General features: G+C 44.2%; 1 protein-coding gene across 1 annotated transcript in view; it reads left to right on the forward strand.

Annotated features, from left to right (window-relative positions):
- Positions 1–2,398: 2,398 nt before the first annotated feature.
- Positions 2,399–16,222, forward strand: part of TM9SF3 (transmembrane 9 superfamily member 3) — a 37,194-nt gene continuing 23,370 nt past the window's right edge. Inside the window, exons 1-3 of the mRNA XM_075841503.1 lie at positions 2,399–2,676; positions 15,145–15,340; positions 15,731–15,853. Of these exons, the coding sequence (XP_075697618.1) occupies positions 2,605–2,676; positions 15,145–15,340; positions 15,731–15,853 (391 nt within the window). The 5' untranslated portion in view covers positions 2,399–2,604. The remainder of the gene's footprint in view (positions 2,677–15,144; positions 15,341–15,730; positions 15,854–16,222) is intronic.

A 16,222-nucleotide genomic window follows, 5' to 3' on the forward strand; every position in this document is an offset into this window, starting at 1 on the left:
AAAATGAATGCATTAGGGCAGATTAATCCATGAAGATAAGGCTTTGTAACTGTCCCACACCTGGGAAATTTGATTGTAATTTAGATAAACTCAATAATACTATCAGGGCCGCAATCAGGAATTTCTGGGCCCCATACAGCCAAGGAGTCTGGGCCACCCGCCATTAACGAGGGTTGGGCAACAGAAAGTGGTGCATTCACGTTTATACATTATGCGCGTTAACTGATATTCGTACTGATGTGAATTACAGTGAACGAAACCATGGGTCAGGCACCGGTTAATGCCCTGGATTTTGTTCAATTCAGCCAAAACGTATCCCACTTTATGGCATACGGTGGGATACGTCACCCAGGGAATGGCCCTGGGGAAACTCATGAAGTCACTGTCCATAAATGACTTTCCATAAAGGGCTGGAGTCCCCGCAGCTAGAGCTCCGCCCAGGGACTCCGGCGCTGATCCTGATGTCCATATATGGACAGTGATGTCAGCAGCTTCCCCAAAGCCTAAGAGCAGAGCAATTGCTTTATTGATTTAATTGATCTATCACTTATACACAGGATAGGTGATAAATATCTGATCACTGGGGGCACCACCACTGAGACCTCCACCGATCAAATATTGACGGCCTGCGCTAGTGTTTCTGGTACTTTTTGCGGAATCAGCGACAGAGGCCCCTAACAGAGCCTTCAATGCAGATGTGAACAGGGTCTAACCAAATGTTAGGGTTCATTCACACGAGCGTGAATCTCATCTGTGTGCTGTCTGTGTTTTACGCATCAATTACGGTATGTTCACACGTGTACTAAAAACGGGTGAAAATACGGAGCTGTTTTCAGTGGAAAACAGCTCCTGATTTTCAGCCTTTTTTTTTAGCAACTCACGTTTTTGCAGGGGGTTTTTTTTACGGCCGGAACAGAACGCTGTATTTCACATTGAAATCAATAGGCAGATATTTGGAGGCATTCTGCTTCCGATTTTTCGGCCGTTTACGGGCCGAAAAACGGCCGAAAATAAGTTGTGGAAGTCATGGATCTTTCCATCCATTCGGATTCACTACTAGCTTTGGCTCAAAAAACTGATTCACAAACTGCATTAAAACTGTGTGTGTGATCCTGGCCTAACAGTGTGTGCCAGTTACAGATGTCCCTGTAAGTGCTTTATACACAGGTATGTCCCTTTAAAAGGGGTATCCAATCAGTCCATACTGTCCATATGCCCTGCCAGCACATGTGTATACCTTAAAAAAGAGAATGACTGCAAAAGGGCAGCTCTCTTACTGGCATAATCGTCCATTGACTTCACTGGGCGCCATTTAAATGACAGCAGCTTCACCTGGTGATATGAGCCGGTCGCCAGCAGTGGCACCTCCAGCAATTACCTCATCACCAGTGAAGCTGTAAAAGGAGTGGGGTCTATCCTAGTGGGACAACCCTTTTAAATGCTGCAGCACCCGACTGAGTGTTTACCATTGGCGCCGGCTTAGACATCTACACTGGGATATATAGACGACCTTCACTACCTTATGCAATGGCTTCTGATAAGTACCCTACAACAGACACTTGAAGTACAGGGCTTTACATGTTAAACCCTGTTCACACTGCGGTTTTCAGCGCTGATTTTGACTTGAAAACTGCGTCGGAATCAGCGCCAAAAAACGTCAGAAATCGCCCCACATTGATTTCAGCTGCTCGCAGGAAGAAAAAGCTACATGTACCTACTTTCTGCGGTTTTGCCTCTGACCTCAATGGGAGTCAGGCCTCATGCACACGACCGTAAAAAAACTCCATAATATGATCTACAATTATGGACCTGTCCGGTTCTATTGGCCGCGTACAACTTTCCGTAGCGCTACGGATAGGTGTCCGTACCGTAGAACCGTGTCGGTAATTATGGAGCATGTCCTACTTTTCTGATTTTACGGGCCGTGCTCCCATACTTTGTATGGGTGCACGGCACTAAAATGCGGTCCGCAGGCATCAGTGAGTGTTTCCAAGCATGTTTCCCAGCGTTTTTTGCCTGCCATCCTTGCATTAGCTTCAATGGCTGTGAACGAAAAACGCTGCTAAAACCGCAGCAAAAAAGCGCAGGCAGGTAAAAATCTGCCTCAAAGTTCCTGTAGGAATTGTGAGGCAGATTTTTTCTGCTTGAAAAGTATCTCCGTGTGAACAGGGCCTTAAAATGTTTAATTTTGGGCTTAATTGAAGAACAAAATCGTAAATTTGATACTAGAGAATTCAGGTGGTCAAGAAGGCCTGAACTGATGTATTTTTAGATAACGAAATCTTTATTTTTTTTAAAACTGGAAATGAAAAGACCAACGTGGTGGCTCAGTCAGGTGTGATCTCCTCAGCATAGGTGTTAGCACAGGTATCCCCGCCCCCAGCCCTCTCACACACTGTGCACTTCCGGGATGCTGGCAGGAGGTGAGGCACTTCCGTTTGAGAGCTCCGTGGCCGGATGACGTGGCTGAGCGGCCGCTGAGGAGGCGGCGGGTGTCTGAACAGGGGCAGTATCTGCAGCGGCGGAAGGAGAAGGAGGAGGACGGCTTTACCGAGGGAACCTCCGAGACGTTGACCGCTGTGTGTCCCCAGCCGCCAGGACAGGATGAGAGCCCTGAGGCTGCTGTTGCTCTGCTTGTCGGCGCTATGCGCCCGGGCGGATGAACACGAACACACGGTGAGAGCTTCGGTATCCGGTCATAAGATTGGAGGGGTGGGGCTTGCTAGCTCTGTGGAGCCCGGCGCTGTGTAGGCCTGTGCTGGTGATATAGAGCTGAGTTGTCCAGGCCTCACGTCTGCCTCCTGTCACCCAGGCCTGTGCGTAATCACATAATGCGGGCTCCAGGGATACGGCCCGGGCGAAGCCTGTACTCTATCCTTATTCACTGTAGTAGAATGCCATCTACTGTTACCTGTAATCAGCCAATCAACCATTTTACAATGGTGTGACTGACAAAGTCCAGAGCAATGTCTGCCCCAACGATCACTTCTGTGTCACCTACATGTATAATATTAGCAGCCCTGGTCTGCCGTTGCGCAGGTGACTGTTGTCTGGCTGCTCTCCGGTTGCTCCTTGTTGTTGGATCAGTGTCTGGTTTGGTTACTAACAACAGTGATAAACCTGATGAAAAAATACATCAGATTGAATATTAATAGACCTTGTTCACACAGTGCAGTTTTGCATGTATCTTTTTAAACCAAAACTAGCAACGGAACCTATACAGAGAAAATATATACAGGACGGCCTGATGATCTGCTCTCCTGAATCCAATTCTGGAATCAAAATCTGCACTGTGTGTACAAGGCCAACTGTTCTCAACGATCTTTGTCACTTAAAGGGGCTGTTCACTGAGGTGGCTTCTGCAGTAAGAAGTAGTAGTGAACTACATTCTAAGGGTATGTTCACACGCAGTGTTTTCAGACGTAATTTGGGCGTTTTACGCCTGAAAAAACGCCCCTAATACGCCTACACACATCTGCCCATTGCTTTCAATGGGGTTTACGGTGTTCTCTTCCCATGAGGTGTCCTTTTACACGTCGCTGTCAAAATACGGTGCATAAAAAGACGCCCGCGAAAAGAAGTGCATGTCACTTCTTGGGACGTTTTTGGAGCAGTTTTTCATTGACTCCATTGAAAAACGGCTCCAATAACGTCCGAAAAAACGCGAGTTAATACAAAAAAGTCTGAAAATCAGGAGCTGTTTTCGCCTGAAAACCGCTCCGTATTTTGCGTTTGCGTGTGAATATATCCTCTTAGTGATGTTATTTCCGGTGTATGGACATATCTGCATAGCATGACGCCCTTTAAAATGGTCAACTACGGATGTAATACCCTAAACCCTGTCCTTATTAAATGTTTACATTTCAGAGTAAGGAATTGATCACATGACTTTTAGAAACAAACCTTTACTTCTAGCAATCAGCAATTTTGAAGGGGTTGTCGACAACCGGACAACTGATCGGAGGGGGTCTGACACCCGGACCCCGCACCGATCCGCTGTTCCGGACACCAGATGTTTTGAACGGTCTTTAGTACTTGGAGCTGGAAGTAGATAGCAACGACCACTGCATAGCTCTGCTTGTATTCACTTGAATAGGATCAGAGCTGCTGCTCGGACGCTATTCCGTTTACTGAACCATCTTCTTCCAGCTCCAACTACTGCAGACCGTTCAAAACATCCGGAGGCAGCTGAATGGTGTGTGGTCCGGGTGTCGGACCCCCTCCGATCATATACTGATGACCTATCCGATGGATAGGTCATCAGTTGACAGGTCGTGGGCAACCCCTTTAGGCCCTAAGCTCGCCATATACATGAGAACTCAGTGCAAACTTTTTTTTGGGTGAATGACCGTGTACCAGTGATAAGCATCTGCCGTACACCTTTGTCGCTGCTTGTCTAAGGCAATAGCATTAAATGTGTTGAAATCCAACCCATTTTTGGTGGATTCTGCAGACTACGATAGGTCAAGCAGACACACAGCCTCTTGAGCTTACATACACATTCATGATGGTTTTTAATCAACATGGAATAGTCCTAGATCAATTTGGTGTCCTATAAAGTAAATGACGTTTCTTATTACTATAAACAAAAAAAATCCACCTTTTAGGGCCTAATCCGACAAGAGTTTTTCACGTCCGAGTGTAAAACAGACAACATACGGTACACTGACACATTAAAGTTAATGGGCCAATTCGCATGACTGATTTTCGAGAACGTTGCGACATTCACGTTTTTGGTCCGATTCTCACGCAAGACTCGCTCTTTCAAGTCAATGGGTATGTGAAAATATCAGACAAGCACATGGACACCATCTGAGAGGGGTACGTTTTTCATGAACGGGTTGCTAGGAGATGCTGAAAAGGAAACAGGAAGTACAAGTGGTTCCTCCTTTTTTTTTTTTTTATTATTGTCGGATGTGAAAAACAGATGGCAACTACAATACGGACGTAACGCACAATACCTATTCAACTCTGATGGAAAATTGTCAATTTTTTTCCTAATAGACAAATTTTTCAACGCTCATCTGAATAGGGCCTTTGATTAATCTATGTCAATGATGAAAATAAAATGTCCCCTGCCCTATCCTGACCATTCCGAGGTTCCCGTTGATTGTTTCCAATCGTTTCGTTAGCAAAGGTGCAATGAAAAGATACATTTTTGGTTCATTCATCTCTACTATTTTGAAGAACCAACACTAGGCCAGAGATTATCAACCAGGTGAGTATTCTCATCCAGTGACAAACATCAACCAGAAATATGTTCGTATGGAATTTTCTCAATGTATTCTAAGAGGAGACCAATTGTGGATCAATGTAAAAGTTTTCCCACCTCTAGTGCCTGAATACAGTTTAGGGTTCAAGAGTTTGCCCAGCTCCAAGGCTGGGTTGATATATAGCGGTAGTGTGCTGCGTGGCCAAACTGCATGGGGGTTTACCACAAATTAATGCAGCGTTGCGAAGCGCGTATTAGCTGAACGTTGTTTTATTTTTTTTTACAGGTGAAACATGTTTTTCATGTGTTTTATCTGTAAAAAACATAGACAATAACCACACTGCAAAATGGCTTTTTTAAAATTTATGGTGTATAATATAAATTTTTATTACCAACTTACATGGCGTGACCAGACAGATGTAAGGAGCCAGGTAGCCAACACACATGCTTTCTACTGGGGGGTGTTTTTCCCTTTTTTCTTTTTTTTTTTAACCTGTTGATGGCCGTAATTGTTTTTATTGCTCCAAATTGGCTCCTGGAGTATTGTATCTGGATCCTAATGTCAGTAGAATTTTATTCACAGATCTGTGATTCATTAAAATATTTAATCACATGAAATAGATATTGGAAAGTAGTGATTTTTATAATATATGTATTTTTTTTTTTTTTTTGACTAATTCTTTTTATATTATGGATTGTTTCTATTCAGGCTGGAAATTTTCATCAGACACAAACTTCTGGGTTGTTTTTTTAAAATTGATCTTATTGATAAACCACTAAATAAAACCCAATTGTCGCTTGGAGCGGTCTCGGCATTTTTTGCCAAGCAGTAAAAAATCTGCCTCAAATTCCTTCAGGATTTTGGAGGTAGATTTTGAAATGCAAGAGTTTTTTTACGCTTTTTTTTTTTTTTCATGTGTTTTTCTAAATTAAACAAAGACATCAAGCGGTTATGTGTCAAAAATCGCATCATGATCCACTCCAAACTATGCATTTTTTTTCCCTACTGTCCAATGAGGTTCAGAGGTTGGAAACAGATCCAAGATAGGGAATGGCGCTTTTTTTTTTCTGTGGGCGAACCAGTACTTCCCAGGGGAAAAAAATTCCTCTCCTTCCTATTGAAATGAATGGAAGGAGATTTGGGGCGTTTTTTGGCGCTTATTCAAATGTGGTTTCCGCCCCAGATTTTCACCTTTTTTACATTGAAAACCACGAACGTCCAGGACAGAATGAGCAGGCTGTGAATTTGCAAAGTCGCAACATACGCTGGTCAGTAGCACGTGGATGAGAACTTTTTTAAATGTCTTCCGCTGCAGATTTTTTGCCTGCAAATCTGTATGCAAAATTGGCAATGTGTGCAGAGGGTCTTAAAGAGGCTCTGTCACCAGATTTTGCAACCCCTATCTGCTATTGCAGCAGATTGGCGCTGCAATGTAGAAAACAGTAATGTTTTTATTTTTAAAAAACGAGCATTTTTGGCCAAGTTATGACCATTTTTGTAGTTATGCAAATGAGGCTTGCAAAAGTACAACTGGGCGTGTTTAAAGTAAAAGTCCAACTGGGCGTGTATTATGTGCGTACATCGGGGCGTGTTTACTACTTTTACTAGCTGGGCGTTCTGATGAGAAGTATCATCCACTTCTCTTCAGAACGCCCAGCTTCTGGCAGATCACGCTGTGACGTCACTTCCCCAGGTCCTGCATCGTGTCGGACGAGCGAGGACACATCGGCACCAGAGGCTACAGTTGATTCTGCAGCAGCATCAGCGTTTGCAGGTAAGTAGCTACATCGATTTACCTGCAAACGGCGATGCTGCTGCAGAATCTTCTGTAGCCTCTGGTGCCGATGTGTCCTCGCTCGTCTGACACGATGCAGGACCTGGGGAAGTGACGTCACAGCGTGATCTCTCGAGAACACGGCTGTGTCTGCACTGCCAGAAGCTGGGCGTTGTGAAGAGAAGTGGATGATACTTCTCGTCAGAACGCCCAGCTAGTAAAAGAAGTAAACACGCCCCGATGTACGCACCTAATACACGCCCAGTTGGACTTTTACTTTTCAACACGCCCAGTTGTACTTTTACTGTAAACACGCCCAGTTGTACTTTTGCAAGCCTCATTTGCATAAATACAAAAATGGTCATAACTTTACGTTACTGTAATCTACATTGCAGCGCCGATCTGCTGCAATAGCAGATAGGGGTTGCAAAATCTGGTGACAGAGCCTCTTTAAAGAGGATCTGTCACTAGTTTATTAGTTCCCTATCTCCTAACTAATCTAATAGGCGCTGTGATGCTGATAACTAGTGTGGTTTGTTTTAAAAATAATAATTTTAAGTTATGTTCATTTTTATACATGTACTAATTTGGCTCCTATAGCCAAATAGGAGGTTATATATTTTTTTTCACTCTGGGCGGTGTAATGTTTTCTGTATGAGGCTGTCCAATCCGCATACAGCTTCTCCCCCTTCACAGACCAGCGTGATCTCCACTTCAATCGCGAGATCACGCTGTGTTGTCACTTCCGGCCGCAGGTCCTTGACCGCAGCGACTCAGTGCTGCTGCTGTGGATGAGAGTCGTCCGTCACAGCTGGAGGCGATGTAGGGACAGTCTTCTTGGAGTACCACTGAGTGGCTGTGCTGAACTACCTTAGACCGGAAGTGACAACCCTGCGTGATATCACGATTGGAGCTGAGATCACGCTGGGCTGTGAAGAGGAGAACTGTATGCTGATTGGACAGCGTCATACAGAAAACATTACACCGCCCAGAGTGAAAATAAAATGTAACCTCATATTTGGCTATTAGAGCTAAATTAGCATATGTATAAAAATGAACATAACATTTAAAACTATAAATGTGTTTTTTTAAAACAAATCAGACTGTAGTTATCCGCATCAAAGCACCTATTAGATTAGTTAGGTGATAGGGAATTGATAAACTGGTGACAGATTCTCTTTAAGCTGAACTGACCCTATATATATATATGTGTGTGTAACACATTGTTAATAGTCAGTCTAGCTGGTTCATGGATCACTAACAGGAGTTCAATAATGTTATATGTGTAACCTGCAATAAGTGGGCTGGCAAATAATGGGATGGGTAATATATAGATTAACTTAACCTGCAAGTCATTTGCCATGTTTTATGGTCTATTCTGCTGTTACACATACTCATTAACCTGTGGCCATGTTACCTGCTTACCTGTGCACACCTGGGCTGGACACTTCCTGGTGTTCTGTAAGGAACTGCCACATGCACAAGTCTCAGTCATTACTATTTTGTTGGCAAGATTGTATAAGGCGTATTTAGATCTTCAGGATCTTTTTCCCTCCCTTGATGAAATGCTTAACGTTATATATTTATGTATTTCTTTACAATAAATCACCAGTTTTAAGCTGGAGTCTAAATTTTGATTTTATTGGTTTCTATGGCTATTGTAGGTTAGATAATCGCCAGCTTATAATGTGAACATTTTGTTTGGCTTTGTGTTCTTTTCGCTTGCGTTAATTTTACAGAAGACTCATGGATCCTATACAAAAATAATGGGACCTGTTGGGATCGTTTAGGTCTCTGTATTAAACAGATTTTATTTTTAAAAGCTTTGTTGCAGGTCTGAACAGAATCCATTTTATAAGTGTGTGTGTGCACACACACTGAGGGCGGATTTACACGAACGTGTAATACATCCGTGCAACGCGAGTGTTTTTCACGCACGTCGCACAGACCTATGTTAGCCTATGGGGCAGTGCAGACTGTCAGTTTTGCGCAACGTGAGTCCGCTGCATAAAACTCACGACAGGTCCTGTATTTCTGCGTTTTTTTAAGTCAATGGGTGCGTGAAAATCACGCTCACCACACGGAAGCACTTCCGTGGGACGCGCGTGATTCGCGCAACAGCAGTCAAAAGTATGTTTGCAAACAGAAAAGCACCACGTGCTTTTCTGTTTACAAACAGAGTGTCATAATGATGGCGGCTGCGCGAAAAGCACGCATCATACGCTGATGACACACGGAGCTGTTAAGTGCCTTTTGCACACGCAAAATGCAGTGTTTTTGGCGTGCGCAAACGCACACGCTCGTGTGAATCCGCCCTGACTCACTCACTTTCAAAAATTAGATCTGGTCCCATATCGGTTATGTGAACTTGTCACGTAATTCCCAAAAGCTGAACTAGATAAAAAGGTAAGGCGGGATTCACACGACCGGGTCGCGTCCGAGCCCGAGTGCCGGCCGGTAAAATCGGCCATTCTGCCCGGCCGGTTTGCATAAAGTTATGCATCCGGGCCGGGCAGATCCGGACAGTGACATCAGCGTCAACTCCTGAAGGGGAATCCTCATGTGTTCGGGGATTCCGCTTCAGGAGTTTTCCCTGATGTCACTGCCCAGATATGGACAGAGACATCAAGCGCTCTGTCCAGGAGCGGAATCCCCGAACACACGGGGATTCCGCTCCTTCAGGGAGCTAAAGTGCGGCTAGCACATAGCAGAGCGGGGAGATACCTCCCCGCTCTGCTATAGTGGCGTCGCTACAGTAGTAGCAGCTGCTAGCGGCGCCATCAAAGGTGTCGCCGGGCCAGGGCGCTTTTAAAACAAGCAGGAGAAGGGAGCCAGCGCAGCGCTCCCTCCACCTGCTGTACACCCGGCCCTGCCACACCGTGTACAGCGATGCCATTCGTTAGAATGGCATCAACTCCTCCTCCTCACATGCACTCTGCGCTGTGAGGAGGAGGAGATAGAGCGCAAGAGCCAGAAAACCCGGCCGTCACTCGGGACACATCCCGGTGATGGCCGGGTATTACCCGGCCCCATAGACTTCTATGGGAGCCGGGCGGCCGGGTACCCGGGCGAAAATAGAGCATGCCCTATTTTTTGACGGGCGGTTTTCCCGGCCGTCAAAAGATCGGTCGTGTGAATAGCCCCATTAGGGGTCTATTATTCCTAATGCAGCCGGGTGCCGGCCGATTTATGAACGGCCGGCACCCGGCCGGGAAACCCTGCCGTGTGAATGAGGCCTAAATCTTCTTCTTTTTTTATTGACTTCAATATTTATTTTAAAAACCCATATGCAACATATGCTTATGGGAGAGATGGCCGACAGCCATCTTATTTGTATACCAGCATTCAGGTAGCCGCGTACTTAAGATTAGGAACGGCCGATTAATTGTACATTGAATCATTCATACAAATGATCGGACCGTCCGCATGCTGAGCTGGCAGATCAGGTAGATTGTGTGCCGCCATACAGCCTCCTGCACACAAGCTCTGTATTTTGCCTTAAAGGGGTTTTTACACGAGGAACATTTGACGTATCCAGGATATGTTATAAACGTCAGATGCGGGTCCCACCTCTGGGGCCCGCACCTATCTCTAGAACGGTTCCCTTAAACACCGTTCTACCTCTTTGTGTTCCGGCTAATTTCCGTCCATGAAAGAGAAAACGGCGTATTTCGCTGACCTATTCTCTTTCCGTAAGCCCCATAGAGCTGAATGGTCGTTACGGAAACGGCATACCTCGCGTGCTACGCTGCTTCCGTAACTGCCATTCACTACTATGGGAGTTATGGAAACAGCAGAGCTCAGCGAGTTACGCTGTTTCCCTCACTCTCGACTGTGTAATCAGGAAGTGGCTGGGAGGCAGCGTGAGCACAAAAAGCTCGGTAGAACAGGGTTTGGGTGCCCTGTTCTAGAGATAGGTGCGGGTCCCGGAGTTGGGACCCGCATGTATCTTAAATTTATGACATATCCTGTGGATATGTCATAAATGTCCCTCGTGGGAAAACCCCTTTAAGTTCAGGGCAGAGTTGAGCTGGTCATACACACAAGACAATTATCGCCCACAATTCGTTAGACAGATCAATCGTGATCGTACGAACGATCCCATCAGCAACAGAAGGGACTAAACTGACTTATTAGGGAGTCTGTTTTAAAAGACTCTTTGAGGTTGGCGCAAAGTGGCGAAGGATTTTCCGAATTCAGCTGATCACGCAGTACATGTGCAGTTTCAGGCGACCACAGGCAAAATTTTCCAATCTGGCGAATCACATTTTCTGTAGACCAGTCTGACGTTGGCCAACGTGAGAGATCGTTTACGTTGATTTTTTTTAAAAAAACTTTAGTTGGTCCATTTTTATCTTCTGTGTATAACCATCTTTATGCTGCAGCTGCACACATTTAGGCCTCATGCACACGGGCGTGCCTGTAATCACGGTCCGCTATTGCGGGCAGGGACAACCGCAGCCCGCATTTTTGGCCCGTTCTCCCATACAAAGTATGGGAGCACAGCCCGTAAAAATCAAGATAGTACATGTCCCATTTTTTGCGGTACACTTCTACGGCACGTACGCTCTCCGTAGCGATACGGAAAGGTGTCCGCGGCCAATAGAAGCGAGTGGGTCCGTAATTGTGGACCATGTTACGGTCCGCAGTTATGGAGAATTTTTACGGTAGTGTGCGTGGGTCTTTAGACATACTTGCACATCCAAGTGCACACGGGGCCACTGCTTTACTCACTGGACAGCCACGCTCCCGAGGTAACAGCCAGCATCAGAGAAAGCTTTGATGCTGGCAGTTAAACCCCTTAGATACGGCATGGTGTAAAAAATAAGTAAAAGATGAGGGATTTTTTTCCCCAAATCCGCCCTGAATGGAAAAATTATAAGTTACTCCGTATTTTATATGCACTCCAATGTTGCTAATAAAAAACTACAACTTATCCTGCTAAAAACAATCCATCGCACAGCTACATCAACGGGATAAGAAAAGTTATGACCCAAGGTAATCCTGTCCTTAGGCCCTGGTATACACCCGCTTTTGGGTGTCAGTTGTTGTACTCGGTCAGTGGAGCAGAACAATGAAAAGATCTGGAAGCGCCGATTTGTCTCCGTCGTTCTGTTGGGTCTCTGTCGGTGTTCAAGGCTCTACCGGAAGCAATTTTATTTATTTTTGGCCACATCTGCGACTGAGGCCCCTAACGGGGCCTCCAACGCATATGTGAACAGGCCTTTAATCATTTTTTTTTTTTTTGAATCCCTATTTCTATTCAGTAGCGAAGTCTGCAGCAGGAAATCTTCAACAAATTGTGCAGATTTCACTGGAAAACAAGCATCTAAAAATACCCCCAAACACTATCCTCTCTTAGTGCTCACATGACAATACTTCCCTGATCCTCTGCTGGTCTCTGTACAATCAGCCGCCGTTGATGACTTGTCACGTGACCACTGCAGCAGTCACGTGTTCACGCAACGCGTCATCGCTGGCGGCTGGTTCTACAGAAACCAGTGGGGGGACCCTGGAAGCTTTGACAGGGGAGGTGAGAATTTTTTTTATTTTTTTCCAGTATAGTATTTGTTTTATTATTTTAAACTTATCTGGACTTCGGATTTTAGCCTCCACAACAATAGGACTTACTTGCGGATTTCTTCTTCCTCATAGAAGTCAATGGGGAAAATCCGCAACGATTCTGTCTTTCTGCAGAAGTTGAAAAAAATCTGCTATGCAAGTCCATTTCTGTGTGGAAAATATCCACAACATGTGGATGAGATTACTATCTCATGCACTTTGTTGCCACCGTATTCTGCTGTGGAATTTCCAGCCACCGATACAGATGTTCAGTCCGCTACGTGTGAACGTAGTCATTTTTTATTTTTTTTTACTAGTCCCACTAGGGGACTTCACTATGTGATCCTCCAACCGCTTCTATAATACACTGCAATACCTCTGGCATGACCTAGCCGGCATACGCTACAGGCAGACCTGGGGGCCTTTATTAGGGGCTGCCATAAAAGACTGCGCTATTGATTCCGTCAAAAACTGAAACCTGCCGGAACGGTGACAAACGGAAGCCATTAGCAATGTTTCGTCACCATTGATAGAGTAGATAGAATAGACCTTCCTTCCTTCCAGGATGGGATGTCTGTACACAATCCCAACACTTCGGTAATGTTTCTGTGGTACTTACAGCAGAGCAAGCGTAATCTCCCTGTAACCTGTCATTTACAGGGAGATTACGCTTGCTCTGCTGTAAGTACCACAGAAACGTTACCGAAGTGTCGGGATTGTGAATAGACATCCCGTCCTGGCTGGAAGGAATGTCTATTCACTGTCTAAACACTTCAGTAACGTTAATGTGTCAGTATAAGACAGCACAAAGCGAACAACGCAGTGTCACTGCGCGGAGTAAATGAATGGAGAGAAGTGCATGACACTGATTGGTCAGCGTCATGCACTCCTCTGTACAACGCCCACACACCCACTTGGGCATTAAGAAAGCTCATTAGCATAAACTAAAATCGCTCCTAACGTGGTGAAAATAGATAGTTTTTCTAAATAAAAAGCACTGCTGTCACCTACATCATAGCGCCCATCTCCTTATGTAGGAGACAGGGCACTTATAATGTGGTGACAGAGCCTCTTTAAAGCAATAGTTTTGCAGGAATTGCTAGCTTCTGAGTAAGACTCCGTTCACATTGTTATTTCAATACGTTTGGCATACATGCCAGGAGAGCGTGTTCATAGGGTTCTTGTATATGCACGCAGAGTATGATAAAGCAGTGTGCTTTTGACTTGCGCTGGACTGGTATGTGTTGTTTTTTTTCCTTCTGCTGTTTAGTAAAGTGTGGTCAGTTGCACTTTCCTATACAGATAAGATGTAGTAAAATCATATATAGCACATATAAAATGTATATGCCTATACATTGGCATATGTTGCGGCCTGCCGGTGGATGTATACATTTTGAAGTATGGCTTCGACTAAAGGAGATGCGAGATGTGGACGGCGGTTTATCGGATGAATTTGCACCCGTTCGCTTAGTATTTATAGTATCTAATGGTGACATTCTCTTTAAAGGACAAATGGCGCATCATTTTCATTTATATTGAAGTATGTTCTCCCTTAATGCTGGAGCACAAGAGGATTGATTTTTACAGCAGTGTATTATTTTGCATATAAAGTTTGGGCTTGGTTCCTGTCTGCATTGATGCTTGCAGCAAAGTTCTCAGAATAAAGTGTGTCGCTTCCTCTCTATAGTATAGCGATGACTTGGGGGATTTGATACCATGATATAAGCGACAATAGCCAAGAGATTTGTTTACGCTAGTTATTTCCATTGACTATTGAATTACTGCTGTTCTGTTCGGAGGGCTTAACAGAACACCGCTTATAACAAGATATCTTACTTAGGCTTCGTTCACATCTGCGTTGGGGTCCCGTTATGACGTTCCGTCGGAGCTTTCCGTCAGAACGGGACCCTGAACAGACACAAACTGATGCCAGAGGTTTCCGTTTCTATCACCGTTGATTTCAATGGTGACGGATCCGGTACAGGGTCCCGTTCTGACGGAAAGCTCCGACAGAACGTCAGAACGGAACCCCAACGCAGATGTGAACGAAACCTTAGCCACAACAAAGAAATTTAGAATAAGATGATCTAATAAACTTTGCTTAGGCCTAATGTACGTGACTGTGCAGTGTTTACGGTCAGTAAATACTGCACGGACGGGCCACGGAGTGTTATCCGCATTTGGGGATCGTGCTCACAGTAATAAGTTTGGGAGCACGGTCCGTAAATGTGAAAAATAGGACGTCCGATTTATTTTATTTTTTTGCGGTGGATTTCTATGACCCAGACACACACCCGTAAATATACAGGAAGGTGTCTGTGGCCGATAGAAATGTGTGGGTATTTTAACCGCAATTACGGCAAACTACGGTCGTGTGCATAAGGCTTTATCTGTGTACATTTTCATCTTTCTGACGTGGCCACAAACTTATCTCATGGACAAGAATAACATATACTTAACATTTTGCAGAAACCAATTCTCTGATTTGTCTACTCTTAGGATAGAGTTGAAAGTGCAAAATGTCCCATTTATGTCTTATAAACAGTTAGGATATTCATTGCATTAATAATCTATTTTTTTTTTCTTTTTTCGCAGTATAATGATAAAGAAGAGGTGGTTTTATGGATGAACACAGTAGGACCATACCACAATAGGCAAGAGACGTACAAATATTTCTCGCTGCCATTCTGCGTTGGAACAAAGAAAAGTATTAGCCACTATCACGAAACCTTAGGAGAAGCTCTTCAAGGAGTTGAGTTAGAGTTTAGCGGCTTAGATATTAATTTCAAAGGTGCGTATTTGATTTATTTTAATTTTTTTTAGTGTTACTGCAGTGAGTACACTGCTGATAATTTTTGGTCCCACATAACCTCTTTAAAGTCAATAGGTTCCATTGTGCACTAGTTGTCTCTGTTGTTCAAACGGCGGAGCAGAATAACAGATTAGGCCTTGTTCACTTCTGTGCTCGGCGTTCTGTTATTCTGCTCCACCGGTTGAACAAGCTCCATTAGATTGGTTTTTACTCTGATCCAAAAACTGATCAGAGTAATGGATTATACAATGCAAGTGTGAACATAGCCTAAAATGTATAGAACCCCCCCCCTTCTCGTTAAATATTTACTTGTGACCTAACCATATTTTACCTTGCCTGGTGTCTTTAAGTATGTTTTCTTTTATACAGAGGATGTAATGCAGGCAACCTACTGTGATGTTGAACTGGACAAAGCAAAGCGGGATGCATTTGTTTATGCAATAAAGAACCATTACTGGTATCAGATGTACATAGATGACTTACCAATATGGGGTAAGAATTTGGTCTCTGACATGCAGTTTTTTTTTTTTTGTTTAAATCCAGTATATTTGCATGTACATACTTCAGCCATTGTTCCTGTTTCACAACGCTCAAGTTTTTTTTTTACATGTATATATTTTTTAGGTAAAGCTGCAGCCGCCTTCTTTCAATCATGCTGACTAGTACCGAATCTGGCACAGGGCAGCCGTCAATGTGTCTGGACCTTATCAAATTCCTGCCTTAGGCCACTGTCACACGGCAGTATTTTGGTGAAATTTTGTATCATTATTTGTACATTAAAACCAGGAATTGAATGTAACAAAACAAGAGGTGTAAGTCTTTTCATTTACACTTTTTCTGTTTTGCTTCCACTCCTAGTTT

The sequence above is a fragment of the Rhinoderma darwinii genome, chromosome 11 (genome assembly GCF_050947455.1).
Source record: "Rhinoderma darwinii isolate aRhiDar2 chromosome 11, aRhiDar2.hap1, whole genome shotgun sequence".
Classification (NCBI taxonomy): domain Eukaryota; kingdom Metazoa; phylum Chordata; class Amphibia; order Anura; family Rhinodermatidae; genus Rhinoderma; species Rhinoderma darwinii.